The following is a 20,089-nucleotide window of genomic DNA, read 5'->3' on the forward strand; positions in this document are numbered from 1 at the left end:
CTTGATTTGGACTCATTTGGGCTCGGATTGAGTCGATTTTGGTGTCGTTGGGTTTGTGTTTCCGAGACGCTCAGTTCGACTATAAGTTTGGTGAAATCGGAATTTAGATGGTCTCCAATTTAATTTTTGAAGCTTACAACTCAATTTTTCTTTGAGATTCGTGCCTGATCAAGATAATTTTTTACTGATATATCAAGTTTTAATATAAAAAAATTGAATATATGATGATAAAAAATGTATAATTGAGAGCATATATTCTCTTCATGGGCTTAATTTATAATTTACTAATGAGTTTTTATTAAAGATTTGAATTATTTTCTATTTTCCGAGTTGATTAAATTTTTTTTTAATGGGCTTAATATGAAAATGAGCTAATGAGACAGTCGAGGCCCATACCCGTAAGGTCTTTACTGTAGCTTCCAAGTATCTACAATTGAGTAGAATAATGAGGCCCAAAAATAAAAGCAACTATAGAATGCCAAAATTAGATAAATGAATGAGAAGGAAGATTTTAAAAAATTTGAACAAAAGCCACAACTCAAAATAATGGTTTTATAAATAATAAAGTAAAACAATTAATAATTCTTGATATAAAAAATCATAATAATCAAGTTAAAAAAGGGTGGCTGCAGTATGACCAACTAAAGTTTCATTTTGTACGAAAATTTTTAGTCCAATAAATTTTTTATCAAGAACAACTTTAGACAAATTTTTGAAAATAATAAAACATATGCAAACGAAACATAAGTATAATTCAATAAAAATCTTACCCTCATAAAATTTAGAATTGATATATCAGTCAAAAAATTATCTTGATCGGGCACGAATCTCAAGGCAAAAATTAAATCGGAAACTTCAAAAATTAAATATGGGATCATCTGAACTCCAATTTCAGTAAACTTATAGTCGAACTGAGCGTCTCGGAAATACAAACCCAACGACACCAAATTCAACTCAATCCGAACCCAAATGAGTCCAAATCAAGGACTCGAAGTGCAGTTGGAAGGTTCGAATCACAGTTTCCAAACATTACATGATTATAGTCGAATCGAGCGGCTCGACGAGACAACTCCAACGAGCCTAAGATCGCCAAATTCCGACACCATTAAGATCTTTAAATGTCTGACGAATGGTCCATAATCAAGGGATTCAATATCGACCGTCCATTGAACCACTCCACATTTTCCCATGATCTCTCACAAATTTACGGGCCATGCCAATTCAGAAAATCTTTAAACAGACCCCTCATTTCTCTTGAAAGGGACCAAAGAATGAAGAGAAGAAGGAAGAAGGGAAGGAAGAGAAGGAAGAAGCTCCTCCTCGACCACCGCTGGACTTCCGCTGGACCACTGTCGACCAACCGCCGGAGTGTCTTTGGGCCATCTCCAGACCTTCGCCGGATCACCACTTGAGGCCATCACCTCCGCCGGACCACTGCATGATGTCGTTGCTCCGCCGGACAATCATCTGAGGCCCAGACTTCAGTCAAACCACCACTATAAGCCCTCACCTCTGCCGGACCACCGCCTAACGTCGTTGCTCCGCTGGACCGCCACCTGAGGCCCAGACATTTGTCGAACCACCACTTGAGGTCCTCACCTCCGCCGGACCACCGCCTGACATTGTTGCTCCGCCGGACCACCACTTGAGGCCCTCACCCCCGCCGGACCACCGCCTGATATCGTTGCTCCACTGGACCACTACTTGAGTCCCTCACCTCCACTGGACCACCGCCTGACGTCGTTGCTCCGTCGTACCACCTCCCGAGGCTCTCTCCTTCGCCGGACCACCACTTGAGGCCCCACCTTAGCCGAACTACCTCCTGACGTCGTTGCTCCGCTGGACCACCACTTGAGGCCCAGAATTTCGTCATACCACCACTTGAGGCCCTATGCTCCACCTAGCCCCCACTTGAGGCCCTGTACTCCACCAGGCCACCACCTAAGGCCAGGACTTCCATCGGACTACCGTCCGACGTCGTTGCTCCACCGGACCACCACCCGAAGCACGAACTTCCATTGAACCACCACCTGAGACCTGGACTTCCACCGACCACCATCTGATGCCCGGACTGTCGTCGAACAACCACCCGAGGCTCGGACTTTTACCGGACCATCACCTATAGCCCGAACTTCTGTTAGGACAACACCTGATGCCCTGAGTTCTACCAGAGTACCACACTACTACTACGGTCTTTCGGAACCCTGTCTCTTGCATATTATGGTCCTTTTGACCTCCATCACCAAACAACGATCTTTCTGACCCTGGTCTCTTGCCTATTATGGTCTTTCTGACCTCTATCCCATCAATTATGGTCCTGCCAACCAAATAAACATGTCTATGTAACTCCCACCATGTAATGTGCTCTATATGATGTATATTTGTGGCATCAAGCCAATGCATATCCTAAAGAAGGGACTCATTTGTAATCGACTACAAATACTAGTGGATTCATTTAAACTGGGCTAGGCCTCATGGTTTTTCTCCCTTTTAAGGGGTTTCCACGTAAAAATAATAGTGTCTCTTATGAATGTTACATCCTCTCTCTTATCTGTTTGTGTGTTGGGGACCGCGTAAATTTGTAGTATTGTCGTGACTACAAATACTAGTGGATTCAATTAAACCCTAAAATAAGAACTACTTTGATTTTGATCCAATTATAAATGATAACTCAAAGTGATTGGCTACTTTAGCGCAATTTTTCTTTATGTTTTCATAAAAGATTATAAATCATCTCAATAACCATTATAGATGAGATTTACTATGACAAAAGATCAAATTTACATTCTAAATTATTCATGCAACTTATTTTGTTCCAGATCATAGGAGAAGTTTGAGATAGTTGTCTTTTATCTTTATATGATGTGAAGTACACACCTTTTATTAAACACATTACGTGAAATATTTGAGATAATATGTATATATTATGATGTAATTGATCATCACATTTAATAAAAAAATTAAAAAAAGTAAAAGAATTTAATAAACTAAAATATATTGTTTAAAATTTAATTAAAACAATTTTTTTTTAAAGAATCAGCTGGTTTTTCTAACTCAGATCAGTTCACTGGTTGAACAACCAATTTTTGCATGTTCAATTCAATTTTGATATGAAGTTGATTTTGCAAGCTGGATCGGACCGGCCATCTGATCAATTTGTGATTGAATCGGCCGATCCAATCTGATTTTTAAAACAATGAATTTAATACATGAGAATATTGTTTTCTTTTATTAAATTTTTAATAATTTTAATTTCATCGTTATTTATATTATGATATTGTTGCGGGCTAGAATATATATGATAGTAGAATTAGATTTTTTTTGTCTCAGCATTGTATGGATAGCCAGCACACAAATAGAAGAGAAATAAAACATCAAGATTTTTATGTGTAAATCCTGGAAAGGGAAAAATCACGAGGCCATACCTAGTTGAAAAGAATTATACTAGTATTTGCTTGAGTTACAAGAGGTTGATTCGTCCTTAAAATTTAGGACGATCATATTACAATAATCAACTCCCGGGTTGAAATTTAGTTACAAACGAGAAATTGAAATTCAATGATGTTGGGTCGTCGGACATAATCCCAGAGTCACTTGGAGATCAGACAGAATTCCAGCGTCACTTGGAGATCAGGTGTAATTCTTGCGTTACTTGAAAGTCGGGTGGAACTCCGACGTCACTTGAAAGTCAAACAGAACTCCGATGTCACTTGAAAGTCGGGTGAAATTTCGACGTCACTTAAAAGTCGAGCGGAACTTCGACGATGGTCGAGGAGAAGCTTCTTCCCTCATTCATTTCTTGTTTTCTCTTCTTCTTGCTTGGTTCTTCCACTCTTTTCAAGAGGAAAAGATGTTCTATTTATAGAATTCTTGAGTGACATGACTTGTAAATAAGTGGAAGACCAATGATAAATTGGGAGTGATTCGGATGGACGTTCGATATTGATTCCTGCGATCATGCACCGTTCAATGGACGTTTGACTATCTTAATGATATTAGAATTTGATGATCTTAGGCTTGTTGGATTCGTCTCGTCGAGCCTCTCGATTCAACTATAAGCATTTCACGATTGGAGACCGTTTGGTAACCCAAAATTATGGTTTGATCCTTCTAAAAGTGCTTCTGGTTTTTTGATTTGGACTCATTTGGGCTCGAATTGGGTTGATTTTGGTGTCGTTGGGTTCGTGTTTCCAAGACGCTTGGTTCAATTGTAAGTTTGCATAAATCAGAATTAGGATGGTCTCAATTTTAATTCTTGAAGCTTCCAACTTAATTTTGCTTCAAAATTCATGACAATCAAGATAATTTTTTTATGATATATCAAATATAAATTTATTTCATAAGTACATATGGTCATCTAAAAGTAACCGAATCCACCCATAGATCTGATTCTATTGTCTAATTGGAAGACCGCACTTACAGCATATCAAATGTCGCATCAACGGGTCCACTTATCACGCCTGATCACATCTCGACCGCTCATTCAGCTAAGTATCCTATAACTACTGCTGTTCGTCAACTAACAGCGAACAGCTTTCCTCCCCCCAAAAAAGGGTCTCGTCGTTACAACTGGCACTGCAAATCATCCTATTATGACACGTCATCTTTTATAGTTGGAGGAACCACTTGGGCCCGCCACGTAAAGCCCTTCTGGGTATATTCGCAGCCTTGCGTCGAGATCCGGCCGCAATTCCTAATCCTGGTTCTCGCCCAAGCAGCCCACGTGGACAGTTGGCACGGCCTGATTGTCTAATTTTTAATAATAAATAATCAGAAAAGGCTCCCTTTTCTGGCTACCTGATTATTTATTTCCAGAAAAGGCTCCCCACTCTCTAGTCGTCTACCCTCGCGTCCATTTCTCTTCATTCATCCACTAGGACCACTACCGGCGAAGGTTCGTCGTTGATCGGAAACCCTAGTTCTGCAATTTCCGATAGAAATTTTTAGTTCTAGAGGAAATCTCTACGACCGCTTCTAATAAGATTGATTGATTAGTCTTGCGATGGGGAAGGATGCCAACCAGAACGTTGTCGGAATCGACGGCGAAGGAGGAAGCGACGAGGATCGGATAATCGATTGGGAGGATGGGCTGCCAAGTGGAGATGATCTCACTCCTCTTTCTTTGCCTCTGGTTCCGCCGGCGCTCGCATCGGCCTTCAGTATCCCCCCTGCTGAACTTAAAACCATGCTCGAAGTTCATAGAGCTAGTCAACACACCATCTCCAGTCTCTCGGTCCGCCGTAAACCCTCCGCTTCTTCTCCTCTAAATGGATCGCTGAAGCCCTTAGCATCCGGTGGTGCAGCTGATGATGGAAACTGCTTCATGGTTCTCGAAGCTGAAGATCCGGAGGAATCTCCTCTTTCGGAAACCTCGGGAAGGCTGCCGGAACTTGGACCCGAGGAGGCTGTTGATTCGTCTGCCCTACATGGGGAAAATTCCGTGGACGACCAGCGGGCTCTGAAACGACCGCGGCTGGTCTGGACGCCGCAGCTTCACAAGAGGTTTGTGGACGTGATCGCCCATCTGGGCATCAAGAACGCGGTCCCCAAAACCATTATGCAATTGATGAACGTGGATGGGTTAACTAGGGAGAACGTTGCGAGCCACCTCCAGAAGTACAGACTCTACCTCAAGCGGATGCAGGGGTTTTCTAATGAGGGCCCTTCTTCCTCGGATCATGTCTTTGCATCTACTACCGTGCAGCAAAACCTACAGGAGCTGCAGCAGCAGCCGCGGCCGCCGTCAATGCCTATGCCTTACAACGTGCCGACGATGATCCCAATGCCAATCTACGCCATTCCACATCATCCGTCCCATGGTGTGGTTCCGTTAAATAATCATCAGGGAGGCATGTCATGCCATGGATTTGATGCTCATAATCCTTATGGGGCGAATAATTGGGCAGGTGATTTCAATTTTGGGTCGATTGTTTCTTATCGTTATGTTTCGCGCAATTATAAATAAAGGGGGATTTACCTACATACTATTTTATTTTATGCTAGTTATATATCTTACATCTAAAACTTTAACATCACATTCCTACCACTTATATAAAATTACACCCATACAATCCTATAAACTTTAATATTTCATTCCATGCACCCATATCTATAATCTCTCCTGGTTTCCTGATCATCGATCTTGTTATTAATCTCAAAGCCTTCTATCGCGGATCTCTAATCTCACTGTTGATCTTGTTGGTGAACTGCAAGAAGCATTCTAGCTTGCCCTATACGAGAATCGCTTGCACATCCTAAGCTGGCTTGCTTGTGATCAGTCACAACCCAACCATTGGTATTAATAGCGAATTTGCTCACTATACGACTCCCGATTTCTTAGGTGAATAACACTAGATAGTTCTCTACTTGAAGCTTCTTCTATTTTCAACCATTCTTGGCTCTAATTTTAGTAATTCCATATCTCTAAAAAGATCATATCTCTCTGTTGTGAGGAATGTTCATATCTTGCGAAATATAACAAACACAGCCACTAATAATTTGGATATTTTTGGTGTTTAACTCTTAAATAAAAATTATTCTACATAAAATTTTAATTTTGATTCTTTGTTATGGGAAAAAAGTTATGGGATCATGTTGATGGAAGTGATCATATTCTCTCTAAATCTCCAAAATTGGATCAATGGCAAAATGAAGTGTCAAACGTCATGACTTGGACCTTAGGATTTGTTGATCATGCTATTTTTCCTTATTTGAGGCCATATAAAACAAAAAGAATATATAAGAATATTTCTAAAAAGTTTACAATGAAGATAGTATACCAAACGTAAGGAGGCTTCTCAATTAAGGATTATTTTTGGGCTTCAAAACTTTTAATTAGAATTAGCTGATATGATATAATCTATGCAAAAGTACCTTATGAATGTAATTTTTTTATTCAAGAGGTTCTTGAACAAAGCAAATGACTTCAATTAATGATAAAACTTCATCTTGAATTTGAGCTGGTTCGTTCCAATTTGACGAATCATGACACTTCATCTTTGGTGGTGTGCTTTAGAGACTTATTTGTTGGAAGCATAGGCTTGCGATGCAAATTATATTTCAAATTCAATCATACAAGATTGATGTTGCATATGCAGCTCATGTGAAGAATAAAAAGGCATGCATTGATACAATGTTACACTTGCAAGAATTTCGTACATGTTCATGCTAATTGTGCAAATAAGGTTTAGCATATATCATGAGAAGTTGGGCATGTGATCAAGGTATATTGAAAACATTAGCATAATCGATAATCAAATTTAACATAAGTAATCACTATAATATTTAGGTTGTAGGTTTAGAAGCCCTTAGACAAATCTGATGTTACCCTTGAGATAGTTCAATTGATGATAATTAAATCTTTAATTACTTTAGGGCTTCTAAGTATGAATGCGCTACTCTCTTCATATTGGTTTGTGGATTCTAGTGCTTTTAATTAATGACTGACACTACATCTGTTTGATAATATTTGACCATGGCATGGATCATTTATTCATGTTGCTAATGATAATCAATTATCTATCAAAACTATTGGGCATGTTAATCATGTAGTGAAAGATATTCTCATATCTCATATACTATCAACTACTATCATTTCAGTAAAAAGATTGGTTGATAATAACTTTGATGTTTGATTTTCTCGTAATGGTTGCACTCTGCAGGATCAAGAGATGAGCAAAATACTCATGAAGGAGTTTAAAGTTGGACAACTATTTTCTTTTTATCCTTCCATTTCGAAGGTGGTTTCATCATCATGTACTATGATATATCAAAATATTGATCTTTGATATAACATATTAGGTCATTCAATTACTATTATTATATCTCATTTAATAAATTTTAGTTTATTAGAAAAATAATAATTATTTTACTTCTCCTATTTCATCTAACACCTCTAACTTGCAAATTAGAGAAGAGCAAAAGTTTTTCTTTTCTATCACGTGGTAGTTATGTTGAAAAGTATTTTTATTTGATTCATATTGATGTATGTGGTATCCATTATGTTATGTTATAGATAAATTATAAATATTTAGCAACTTTTATTAGTGATTACAACAAATGTATATGGATTTACTTTCTTCGTTAGAAATATTGATTCATAATGATGTTTGGGGCATCACTCATGTTATTTTACATAGAAATTATAAATACCTTAGAACTTTCATCAAAGATTACAATAAGATACATGGATTTTCTTTCTTCGTCAGAAATATGAAGTGTTTATGATTTTTTAAAAATTTGTTGTTTATGTTGAGGCTTAATTTTCATCACATATAAAATATTAAAATATGATTCTAAAGGTGAATTTATGTCACTTGAGTTTCATAACTTTCTTCAAATAAGAAAATTATTTTTAGAGATCATGCACTTTTACCTTTTAACAAAATGGTGTTGTCGAATGTAAAAATCGCAACCTCATGTTGTTCAAATCTTATTGCTGGAATATTCAGTTTCGCCTAAAATTTTAGTCAAAGCATTAAGCTCAACAATCTAGCTTATTAATATATTATCCTCTTGTATTTTGAAATTTGACTCTTCTTTTCATCATCTCTTTTAGAAAGATCCAAACTTTAATGATTTACACATTTGGTTTGTCTATTTTATTCATTTGCTCGTATATGAATGTCATAAATTTTCAGCTCAATCTAATATTTATATTTATGGGCTAGGACATTTTTGATAAATTCTATGTGTGTTATGATCTAGGCTCCAAAAGTTTTCAAATCTCCCCACACATTTTATTCTTTGAATGTCATTTTTTTCTCTCCTATTGTTGAGCCTCTACTAGAAATTAATGTTTTGTCTAATGTCGTTGATTATAATTCTAGTCTCGAAACATTCAAACCTAAATTTGTGCATGAAAGAAAGTGTCCAACTCTATGAAATTTTGAGTCAAATCTTTCACTTGAACTTTTGCCAATTGATCCGCCACCTAAGCTTGCCCAAATTAATTAACCACTTGAGCTTCCTTTTAAGGTTTCTATCTTGGTTCATAAATATTTTTTAGAATATCTTATCCTTATAGGTATGATTTTTTCTTCACATTGGCCTTAATTCCTATTCCTTCAAGCTATTCAGAGGCTACTAGACATGATTGTTGGAAAGAAACTTTGGCTGAAGAACTTTAGGCTTTTCAGTATAATTGTACATCGGAGATTGTTTAGTATCCTCTAAATATGAAGCCCTTCAAATGCAAATAAGTTTACTCAATCAAACTTTGCTCTGATGGCACTTTGGATCGCTGTAAAGCATGGTTGGTTGTCTTTAGAAACAAGAATGAATGTATGATTGATTATAAAGAAATATTTTCTTCTGTAGCAAAGATGATCATCATATGAATGATTATCTCAATTGTTGTTTTATAATGTTGTATACTGCACTTGATGGATATTAAAAATGTCTTTCTTCATGATGATTTTAAGGAAGATATCCAAATGAAAATTTCAAGAGCCGTATGTCTCTACTCCTATGACAATATGTAAACTAAAGTGTTCCCTATATGGTTTGAAATAGCCTCTCTATGCATGATTTGATAAATTTCCGTTTATTTTACTCCACCTTTTTTTTACACTAAACAAGTATGATTCTTCATTATTACTTTGTATAACATCTAATGGAATTGCCATTCTATAGGTTTAGATGAATGGGACATATTTGGCTATAATTAATTATCTTCAACAACATCCTTAAGTCACGTTTTATATGAAAAATCTCAGGGCCTCACTTACTTCTTAGGTTTGAAAGTACACACGGATTCTTTTCGTACTATCTTAAACCAACATAAATATACACATGATTTGATTACTTAGTGGGTCTTCAAAATGCTTCTCCTAAGAATGCTCCATTAGAAGTAAAACCAAAGTATCCTAGTGAGGAAGGTGATATTTTTTTTAATCTCTGCATAACGATAATTGGTAGGTAATCTAAGCTATTTGACCATTACTTGACTATATATTTCCTTCACAATCTAGCAAGTAAGTCAATACATGTAGAATTTGTCACTTACATTTGACTACCATCGGAGTAGTAGTTTATTCTTTCCCTATAGTCACATGGTGGGATATAGTGATGCGGATTGGACAGGGTGTTCTGATACTTGGCAATTAGTTTCATGTGGTATATGTTTCTTGGTGACTCATTGCTCTCATGGAAGAGTTAAGTAATAACTTAGTGTGGACTGTTTTTCTAACTTGATTTTTCTCAAGAAAGTCTCACTATTCTACATGTTGACAATACGACTACCATCCACATTGTTGTCAATCAGGTATGTCATGAGAGGATCAAGCATATTGAAGATGATTGTTACTCAATTCGGGAAGGCTTCTCTACTCATTATTTTTCCTCCTCACATCTTCACAAACCTTCAAGTGGCAAACATTTACGAAGACATTGACTAGATTAAAAACATCAATTTCTTGTAAGCAAGCTGATACTTCTTGACCAGTAGTATCAATTTTTAGATAATACATGTATATAATTTATTGAAAATTAATCTCCACAAATTATGGTTTGCTCGGCTCTTTGCTTAGCACTTTATTGAGTTGCGTGCTCATGAATGTCACCTCGCCTTTTTGTGTACTCTTTTTTTTGTAATTAATCATATAACTAAATTTTTGCTCTTGATTTTGTATACTTCCTATTATATAATTCTCCTAAGGTTGTATAAATGTGGGCCAAAATATGGAATAAACCTCAATTGTGCTAAACTCTTATTGACATTTTGGGCCAACTAGTTTGGGAATTGGGCTGGGATTATCTTCCCAAACCACTATAGGAGCTAGGTTTACCTACTAAATTGATGTGTAACTATCAAGAAGGTCTTTTAAAGGAGCTACGCTCCAAACTTGGGCGATACTGAGGTAATGGTGATTGAGCTCTGACTGGGACTCCTTGCTTAAAGGATGGATCTAAACTGAGAGACCTCTGAGGGTCAAAGAAGAAGGCAATATGATCCTAGGAGAAAGGAGTTCTTGTTTTATAACTCTTTTGTATTGGTTGGAGCAGGAGTTCTAAGGCATTCCTTATTTGATTGGTCTGCCTATTTCTAGTCTGTAGTTCTTTCTGGCTTATTGTCCTCATCATTGTTGTCATATCAGAAGATTTTTCAACAAGGTTTAGTTTTTACTTCTTTGTCTAGATCATAAAAGAGAATTCAAATTTATGTGTTAGGTAAAAGGAGATTGCAAAATACTTCAGTGCAACATTTGCTAAAAAGATAACTAGATTGGGCATTTACGGTTTAATATAAAAGAGAACAATTTGTTTTTCTACTATGTTTTGTTTTAGATTTCTTTAAAGAATTTCTAATCTAGGTAAATGTGTTTTTGCAACAATTGGGCAGTGAAATTAGAGCCTATAAGCTCTCTAGTGACTGAGTTTGCATTCGTCTTGCAAGCTTGTGACTTAATTGACTATGCAGAGGAGATTACTAGCTCAGCAACAATGGTGACATTGTCATGTTTCCTTTAACCCAAACTTTTTGCAGTTAAAAAAGTCTTTACATTTGCCTTATGTTTTTCATTTTGTTTGATCTTTTTCCTTTATTTATTTTTTCATTATTTAAATATTTAAGTATGTTTATGACACTATAATGTCATCAGTGAAGTTGACCTACCCCGTTGAAGCATGGAGAACATGGTGGGAATTCAATAATCCGGCGACACACCCTCCAATAGTTGTCTGCTCTTTTTCTGAGTGGAGAGGACTATGATAATATAATCTTAATGGTGTGCCACTTTTTGATGCTCAGGAAGAAGATTACGTTGAAAGGTTTTGCACATTGTTAAAAGCTGTTAACGAAAGTAAAATTTCAAGTCTGCTTATGTTGATTATAGGGTACTTATTGGCTTCACTTGCATACTAAGGTTTCGTTTGGGACGGCTTTCTTACTGCTTCTTAAAATAGTTTTTTAGTATTAAAATTTTGATTTTTAACTAGAAAGTTGCTTTATGAAACAGGAAGAAAGCCGTCCCAAACGAAGCTTAAATGACAAAACCACCACCCTTCCCTTCTCCTGCGGTCATCCTTTCTAACAAATTATTGGTTTTTTAGATATGCACTTGCGAGCTTCCATTCATACTGCTCGTTCAACTTACTTTCATTTAGGGCTAGTGAACAAAACAAGTTGACAAACATGTTGAAGTTTCTTGCTTTCAAATTAGATTAACATACATGAAAACTGCAACTACTTATCCATGCGTCGGATATCCTTCAGAGTGTCATTTTTAAATTATTTTATGGTCAAGGAAAGGGCAACATTACCCTTTGAAACGCACCAATTTTTGCATTCCATCGTTATTTAACTTATTTTCTTGACCCCATTCAAGCCAAGTGGAAATTCAATTATGGTCATCGAACGTCAAAATGGATTCAACTTTTTGCATGTCAACAAGTTTTCCGATTCATCCGAATGGAAGATACAGGTAAGTTTCCTCTCAATCCTAGCCGATGATCTTCCTCTAAGGTTTAGTCTTCAACCATAAGATCTTGGATGGTGCTCGAAGATATTATTGATATGCGCAGATATCTATGTGCTAAGAGTGCATAAGGGCTTACACTTACACTTAGGCTTCATTTGGGATGGTTTTCTTACTGCTTTTAAAAGTAGCATTCTAGTAAAAAATTTTAATTTTTGTACTAAAAATTTACTTTAAGAAGCATGAGAAAGTCGTCCCAAACGAAGTCTTAATCATGCAAATTTTTTCCTTACTGTATATTTATAGAATGCGCCATCTCTGAGCGTAAGCAACATTACTGATACTTCTTATTTTTCTGTAAGGTTTTGCTAGTTATAATGAGACTTTATAATTTTATTTCATACATTCCATCATCAATTAACTCATTTTACTGCCCCCTTCCAAGCAAAGGAGAGTTGAATTACGGCAATGTCAAGTGAACATCGATGATAATGCTAAGTGGAAGTTGATGGTAATGAGAAGCCATATTTGATCCTTTCTTTTGGCAAGTTAATGATGTTTTGGAAAGAATATGTTTTAAAGAGTTATGCGTATATAAGAAAGTAAAGTCATCTATTATCGAAATGAAGGCGTGCGAAGATAATGCCATTAACATCATTATTCAAAACAGGGGAAGATAAAATGATTAAAAGCACCTCGATCATCATCACCACCCATTAAACTGACCCCCAAATTGTCGGTAGGCAAAGCAGCAGAATCGAATGGGTTTGAATATCAGGCAAAAACATCATCCACTGCGGTTACAGCATCAACCACAATAGCAAGATTATTGGTAGCAATCTTAGAATTCACAATACGATTAGGATACAAAACAACACATTTCAAATTTGAATGATCAAGGGACTTATGATGAACATGATATGAGAGAAAATCCTCCATTTTAATCGATTGGACATACCCAAATATATTGGGGCCAAGCCATATATGGTCAGGGTATTATTTCGTAATGTCAATTTTCACGAGAGCAGGAGCAACAGATGAACATGATCTGATAGCAGCCGCATTGTCCGTTTTTAATAGTCTTCCAAACAACGACCCTAACCCATGAAGAATATGAGGAGAGAAGAAATAGGGGCATAAGTTAGGGAAAGAAACCAAAGTTAGAATGACAGGAGATTCCACATTGACGTAAAAAAGGGGGACCATTTGGAAAGCCTCATAGGACAATTATTCACGTAATAAGAGAGATGAGAAAATATCTGACTATAATCTAAATCCTTGCTCAATTTAATCAGCAAATGCTTAACATCAAGCAAAGTAATAGAAAAAACTCCAATGAGTTTGAGGTGAAAGAAAAAATTACGAATGACATCGATGGATGATCGGTGATCAAGGAAAGAACTAATCAGGGAGAACCTGAATGACGCTGCTAAAGTGAGAACCTCTCCTTCTAAAATCCACTGTGAAAGTAAACAACGATATGTAGTGTATTTAAGCTTGGGAAATACCATCAAAGACGAAGCCCCAGAAAGGGGCCTCAAGAAAGGAGTGAGAATAAGATTTACCATCTAAAAAATTAGGATCCTTCATGCGATTTACCACCATTCCAACCAACGAGCAGTCAGAGGTGGAAAATTGCGATGAAAGATAGGGCGCCAAGAGAGAATACAAAGTGAAGCAAAGAAAAACGAAGAGAAACAAATCATAGACGCCACAAGCCGGCAACATAACAGGTGCCGCCATGGGCGAAACCCTAGCAGAGCGCGATGGAGACTTCTAAAAAATTACACACATGATTGATTAAATTGATGCATGATTGTTCATTATTTGAATTTTCAAATAATTAGGTTATGATTTAACTCTAATATTTGGAAACTCAATAATGCTTATTCTCTCAGTCTTTGGATACCATAATTATTTCGATTTGATGATTTACATATATGCCAAAGGGTTAGTGATTTTGATCATTTAAGAATAATAATTAAGGTGTATCTAATGAACTTAGGCACATCTTTAGGATCCACATATATACTCAATAAGAGTGAAACTTTAAACATAGTAAACATAGAGTAACCAAGCACATTAAGAATTAAATAAACCCTTAATTTGACACTAATTGACCTCAAAGCAACAATCAATTGAGTTTAACCATTCATTAAGGGTTAGATTTCAATAAATTCTAATAAATCAAATAAATTTTATAAAAGTATACAATCAACTTTAATCAATTTTAAATCAATCATACAATCAGTAAAAATTAAAATACAAAATTAATTTTTATTTAATTTAATTGATAATTAATTACCTTCAATTAAATATTTGTTAAATAAATTATTTAAAATAAAAAAAAATTCAAAAATATAAAAGAAATTCAAATAAAAATTAAATAAAAATTTTTTAATTTCAATTTAAATTAAATAATCAATTTCTTAATATAATTAATCAATAATAATAATATAATTCAAATAATTATTATTTAATTATAATTCAAATTAAATAAAATTAAATAATTAATTAAAATTAATTAAAACTTTTAATAATTAATTGAAAATTTCAAATAATTCAATAGAAATCAGAAAAAAATTTCAACAAAATATTATGCATAAAAAATTTTAATATGATAATTTATTTGATAATTAATCTTTATTATATAAATATTAAGACTTTCATATTTGATGCTTAATTCCATTTTGAGGGTGTTTCAACATTAAATTTTAAAGCCTTTAAAACATCTAAACCACCTAGTCCCTTTATGTGGTGCTTGATTCCTTTTGGAAGGGCACTTACATATTTGATTAAGGAATTTAATAAATCATTAATAACAAATTAATGATTTTATACAAAATGCTAGCTTTCACTCATGGAAGGCATAAGACATGAGTGTATAAATTTTTACAACACTTAATCAAATATTAATAAATTGCTAACCCTATACATTATGCTTGACTCCGCTTGGAGAGCATATGTATTGGATTAAAGGTTCCCTTCTCTATCCCTAATAAATCATTTAATAAAACATTGAGGCTTTATGTAGCCATCTATCATATATGGGGGATGATTGCATTTCATTTATAAGCCTTAGGATGATACAGTACTGGGTACTATATATACGAACACCTTTATCTTCACACGCATACATACGTGCATTTTATTTGGTGCAACGCACACTAGCCTAGCACATAAACCAATAACAAGGTATGAGGGGCCTAAGCGACAGGGCTACCATAGTTCTTCGATTGTTAGGGTCGTTATGCTGTCAAAATTTCTTCAGAATTTTGGTGGTTAAAAAATTAGTTAAGTTAGTTAAATAACATAAAATATAGAGTTCTTAGTGAGTCTTCTCGCTAGTGTCACTTGAACTTAAAGTGAAGATTCATCTAGAGTTTCTAATTTGGAGTCTGATTTACTCCTTTGAACCCTTAGGATAGAATTACCTTTATCCTGCATTTAACCTATGATGATTGTTTGTGGATTAGGTTGTTAGTTGGCTGTTCATTCTAAGCAAGCATAAGCCTAGTCGTATGTACAAACCTCATATCCTAATAAATAATAAATACATATATTTGTTAAATATCAATTCATTTTTTGTACAATTCAATAATTTTGGAAATGACAATTGGTATTTTCAAACAATCTAAGGCAACTTGCTTACGCATTATTGTATTATAAGTTTAGATTTTAATCTACACTTTAATCGAAAGTTTTTTCTTCGGAGATATAATTGACTATAGAGGCTTGCCTCTATAGGAACTCAAGATCCTAGCATAAAATAAACACTCTCTTAGCTCACTAAGAGGGGAAAAATCTCAGGATGTTGATCAAACCAATCTCCGGTTAATTTTGTATTTGAAATGATAGGTGGATGTAGATATTATCCTTAGGGATAACTGTTACATCTCCTATCCTGGGTTCATATATGATAGTAAAATTATTTCTTTTCTCAAATCGACAATACAAGTGTTAGTTTATCCTTCGAGATAATTAATACTAATTGTACATATTTGTCTAAAAAATATTAAATCAACACAGTTCATCCAACATTTAATTTGTCCACATCACTCTTGGTAAAGTGAGCCTAGATTTGGAATGCATGAGGGATTATACAACTAAGGGGCTTCCACTTTTACCACTGATCTTTGCGAACCATTCTCATTCCAATAGCAAACAGGAAACTTCGGGAATTTAACCTACAAGATTTTTTTTTTTTTGAAATCAACTTAGTCTTGCTAGAAAAATGATACCCACATTTGCAAGATAAAAGTCTGATCAAATAAGAACCATTATACGCCATATTGAAATTGTCCGCACAATTAAATTTAAAGAGAAAGAAATCTTCTATAAGAGATAGAAGAATGAAAGTAAATTTGAGTTTCTATCGGTTTTGAGTTGCATGAAGGAGGGTGCTGTTGAAGGGTCAATCCCATAAGAGTCAAATTTAAAGCTTCATCTCCTTCAGGAACATTTGTCCTCAGTAGAGAGAATGTAGAAAAGAGAGAGCTTGACACTCATATTATAGGAGTTTGTGAGGGCAAAGGCATTGGAGGAGTAGGATCATGAATATAAGTAGATAGGATGCATGGGGGTGACAAAAAGACTGAATACAACATTTACCTAAGTGCCAATAATTTGTTCTAGAAGGAATAATATATTGCTTCCAAAAGAACTCTATATGATAATAAGGATAAGACAAATATATTAAAGGAAGAGAATTAATATTCAAATGACATAAAAATGAATAAGATGAGCAATATTATATTGTTGATCTTATCCTAAGAATATAGGGAAGTGAAGATTGAAGATTCATCCATATGTGGATACTCAGATTGAATTTGACGCAGAATATAGATGATTGCATTGCTATGGAGGGAGGTTATGGTCATCAAGAGTAAATTTATAGTAGGATAGATATTGGTATAGGAACATATGGAGGATGAGGAACAAATTGTGAAGAAGAATGTAAAGGGGAGTGAGAAAAGAAAGGTATAGTCTTGAAGTATATTAAGCATTAGTTAAGATTATCATAATATTAATATCGAGTGTGAGAATCAGAGAATACTTAATAAATATATTAAATGACATGATGAGAATTCCTTTTATATGATCAAAACACTTGAACAAAATATACATAATCAAATATTCAAGGTGTAACATAAAGTGAAGGTTATTATTGATAAAAAATATATAAGTGAGATTATCAAAGGAATAAAAGAGAATATTAAGATTACTTGCCATCAATATTAAAGGAATATTCATATGAAATATTATTTTTCAGGCAACAACAAGCAAATGATTTTTTTTTTTTTTTGCATTCATTAACATCATTTGATTGAGATATGAATAAAAATAAGATATTTATTGAATAATATCATTAATAATAAGAAAATATAAAATTAAGATTAAATAAATTTCAAATACCATTAGAATGTATGTTTTTCATTAATGAAGAGCATTGGGCTTTTATTTCATTATATATAGCATATTTTGATTTCAAACCAGTCATCGAAGCACTTGTTGTTCTCATGGGCATGGCGCCTTCCTCTGAAGACTCTCTCCTTCTCTAAGAAGGAGCTGACTGCGTACGTTCCGGTGGAAACAAACAAGCTGAAGAGAAAATGGTGGTACGATGCTCCAGCTATTCTCTGCTATTCCCCTTCTTCGCCGCCGTTTACTCTACCTGCCGTCGCAAAAAGCTTTGGCCGCATCTATTTCTCTTGCCATTCATATCGATTCCGCCCCCCAACAGTCCAATTCGATGCTTTCGGTTTCACCCTATGTCTTCGTCAAGCTCCTTTCCGCAGCTGTCAACTCTTTCTCTGTCTATACAGCCGAGCAATATCACTCCGCCATCGTCAAGCTCGGTTTTTTCTCCAACGTGTTCGTCACCACCGTCCTCCTTGATATGTATTGCAAAGACTGTAACTTTAACAGTGCGCAGCAGCTGTTCGACAATATGCCTCAACGAAATGTCGTTACTTGGAACACTTTGATTCATGGTCTTTCGCTTAGTAAAAACCCGAATCATGCAATAGAGGCTTTTTCTCAGATGCTTGTTGAAGGAATTTCTCCAACTCCTTTCAGTGTCTCCACTGTTCTAGCCACCTTCTCACATTTGAGAGATCTCATGGCTGGAGTCTTGCTACATTGTATTGGTTTAAAGCATGGGTTTTTCTCTAATGTGGTTGTCGGAACAGCCCTTGTGGATATGTACTGTAAATGTTCTGATTTGCATGGTGCGAAGAGAGTGTTTGATGAAATGCATGAGCGGAATGTGGTTACTTGGACTTCTCTGGTTACTGGGTATGCTCAGCACCAAAGACCAATTGATGCCATGCTACTGGTTAGAGAAATGAGGCAACTTGGAGTTGTGATGAATAAGATGACTTACAATAGCCTTCTGAGCTCGTTTTGGCGGCTCTATGATCTGGTTTACGGAAAGCAAGTGCACTGTATTGTGATTAAAGAAGGACTAGATTTTGATCCCTTCATTGCAGTCTCGCTTGTGACCATGTACTCGAAATGTGGAAGCTCAGTGGATTTCATGAATGTGTGTTTGAACGTTTCAATGTGGGATCAGGTCTCATTTAACTCGATAATTACCGGATTTTCCCATCTGGGAGATGGCTGGGAGGTGCTTGCAAAGTTTGTGGAGATGAGAAAGGCATGCTTGGATATAGATATCTTCACTTTTGCGAGTGTTCTCAGAGCTATTGCCATTGCCTCTGCTCTTAGAGAAGGCAGGCAAACCCATTCTTTGATACTAAAATGCAGCTATGATTTCAATGTAAGCATTCAGAATGGATTGGTCTCCATGTATGCTAAGTGTGGAGAGATCAATGATTCAATGGAGATGTTTTTTTCAATGGATAATCCTGATTTGATTTCATGGAATTCTCTTCTATCAGGGTGTGCGCAGCATGGTTATGGCAAAGAGGCAGTAGAAATATTTGAAGAAATGAAAAGGATTGGGGTTAAACCAGATGAAACAACCTACTTATCAGTTCTTTCAGCCTGTAGTCATGTTGGGCTTGTAAAGAAAGGGCTTGAGATTTTCCATCTGATGCAAGAAGGAGACTCACTGATTGTTGCAGGTATGGAGCATTATGCTTGTGTGGTGGATCTTCTTGGTAGAGCTGGTTATCTTAATGAAGCTTACATTTTCGTCAACAGAATGCCAATAAAGCCTGGCGTTTCAGTGTACCGAGCATTGCTTAGCGCATGCCAAGTTCATGGGAATGTGGAGATTGCTAAATATGCAGCAAACCGGTTATTTGAGCTATGTCCCAATGACGCAGGTACACATGTTTTGCTTTCAAATGTATTTGCAGCTAATGAATGTTGGTATAATTCAGCTGGAATTCGTAAGGTAATGTATGGTATGAGAGTGAGGAAGAAACCAGCATGGAGTTGGATAGAGGGCCATGTATCAGATCAACTAGAAGAGAGTGAAAAAGCATTACACGAAATTTTTTGAATACTGGCGAAACTTCCGGCGGTTAAACTGTGCAAAACTGCCTGTAGCTACTTTTAAAAAACTGTTTGGATAGAAGGGGATTAAAAGTACTTGTTTTGTGTTTTGAACTGACTGCATGTACTTATGAAAAACTATTTGGATAGAGGGGATGCTATCAATTTTTATTTTTTATTTTGCAATTGCTACAGGTTTTTGGCGGCTA

At 35.6% G+C, this 20,089-nt stretch overlaps 2 protein-coding genes across 5 annotated transcripts; both read left to right on the plus strand.

The window, feature by feature from the left end:
• Window positions 1-4,816: 4,816 nt before the first annotated feature.
• On the plus strand, window positions 4,817-12,819 carry LOC110096066 (transcription factor PCL1). Of its 3 annotated transcripts, XM_020821835.2 has the most exons (3): window positions 4,817-5,906; window positions 7,662-7,739; window positions 10,265-12,815. In XM_020821835.2, the coding sequence occupies exons 1-2, from the start codon at window positions 5,003-5,005 to the stop codon at window positions 7,697-7,699; spliced, it is 942 nt and encodes a 313-aa protein (XP_020677494.1). In that variant the 5' UTR covers window positions 4,817-5,002; the 3' UTR covers window positions 7,700-7,739; window positions 10,265-12,815. The 3 variants fall into 3 exon arrangements, 2 of the variants coding, with proteins under 2 accessions (XP_020677494.1, XP_020677495.1); XR_003701749.1 differs by having other exon boundaries at window positions 4,817-7,739; window positions 10,265-12,819; XM_020821836.2 differs by lacking the exon at window positions 7,662-7,739.
• A 5,069-nt stretch (window positions 12,820-17,888) lies between these two features.
• Window positions 17,889-20,032, plus strand: LOC110096059 (pentatricopeptide repeat-containing protein At1g11290, chloroplastic). 2 transcript variants are annotated; one of them, XM_028697633.1, is made up of 2 exons: window positions 17,889-19,504; window positions 19,584-19,722. In XM_028697633.1, exons 1-2 carry the CDS (start codon window positions 18,040-18,042, stop codon window positions 19,592-19,594), a joined length of 1,476 nt encoding a protein of 491 aa, XP_028553466.1. In that variant the 5' UTR covers window positions 17,889-18,039; the 3' UTR covers window positions 19,595-19,722. The 2 variants fall into 2 exon arrangements, with proteins under 2 accessions (XP_028553466.1, XP_020677484.1); XM_020821825.2 differs by having other exon boundaries at window positions 17,889-20,032.
• Window positions 20,033-20,089: the final 57 nt, after the last annotated feature.

The sequence above is a fragment of the Dendrobium catenatum genome, unplaced genomic scaffold (assembly GCF_001605985.2).
Source record: "Dendrobium catenatum unplaced genomic scaffold, ASM160598v2 fragScaff_scaffold_982, whole genome shotgun sequence".
In the NCBI taxonomy this organism is placed as follows: domain Eukaryota; kingdom Viridiplantae; phylum Streptophyta; class Magnoliopsida; order Asparagales; family Orchidaceae; genus Dendrobium; species Dendrobium catenatum.

What these genes read in the sequence shown, in the direction of transcription:
- LOC110096066 (XM_020821835.2), top strand. Translation starts at nt 5,003, where the DNA reads ATGGGGAAGGATGCCAACCAGAACGTTGTCGGAATCGACGGCGAAGGA. An exon ending in TGGGGCGAATAATTGGGCAG is followed by an intron (nt 5,907 to 7,661) that starts GTGATTTCAATT and finishes TGCACTCTGCAG; the next exon opens with GATCAAGAGATGAGCAAAAT.
- LOC110096059 (XM_020821825.2), top strand. Translation starts at nt 18,040, where the DNA reads ATGCTCCAGCTATTCTCTGCTATTCCCCTTCTTCGCCGCCGTTTACTC.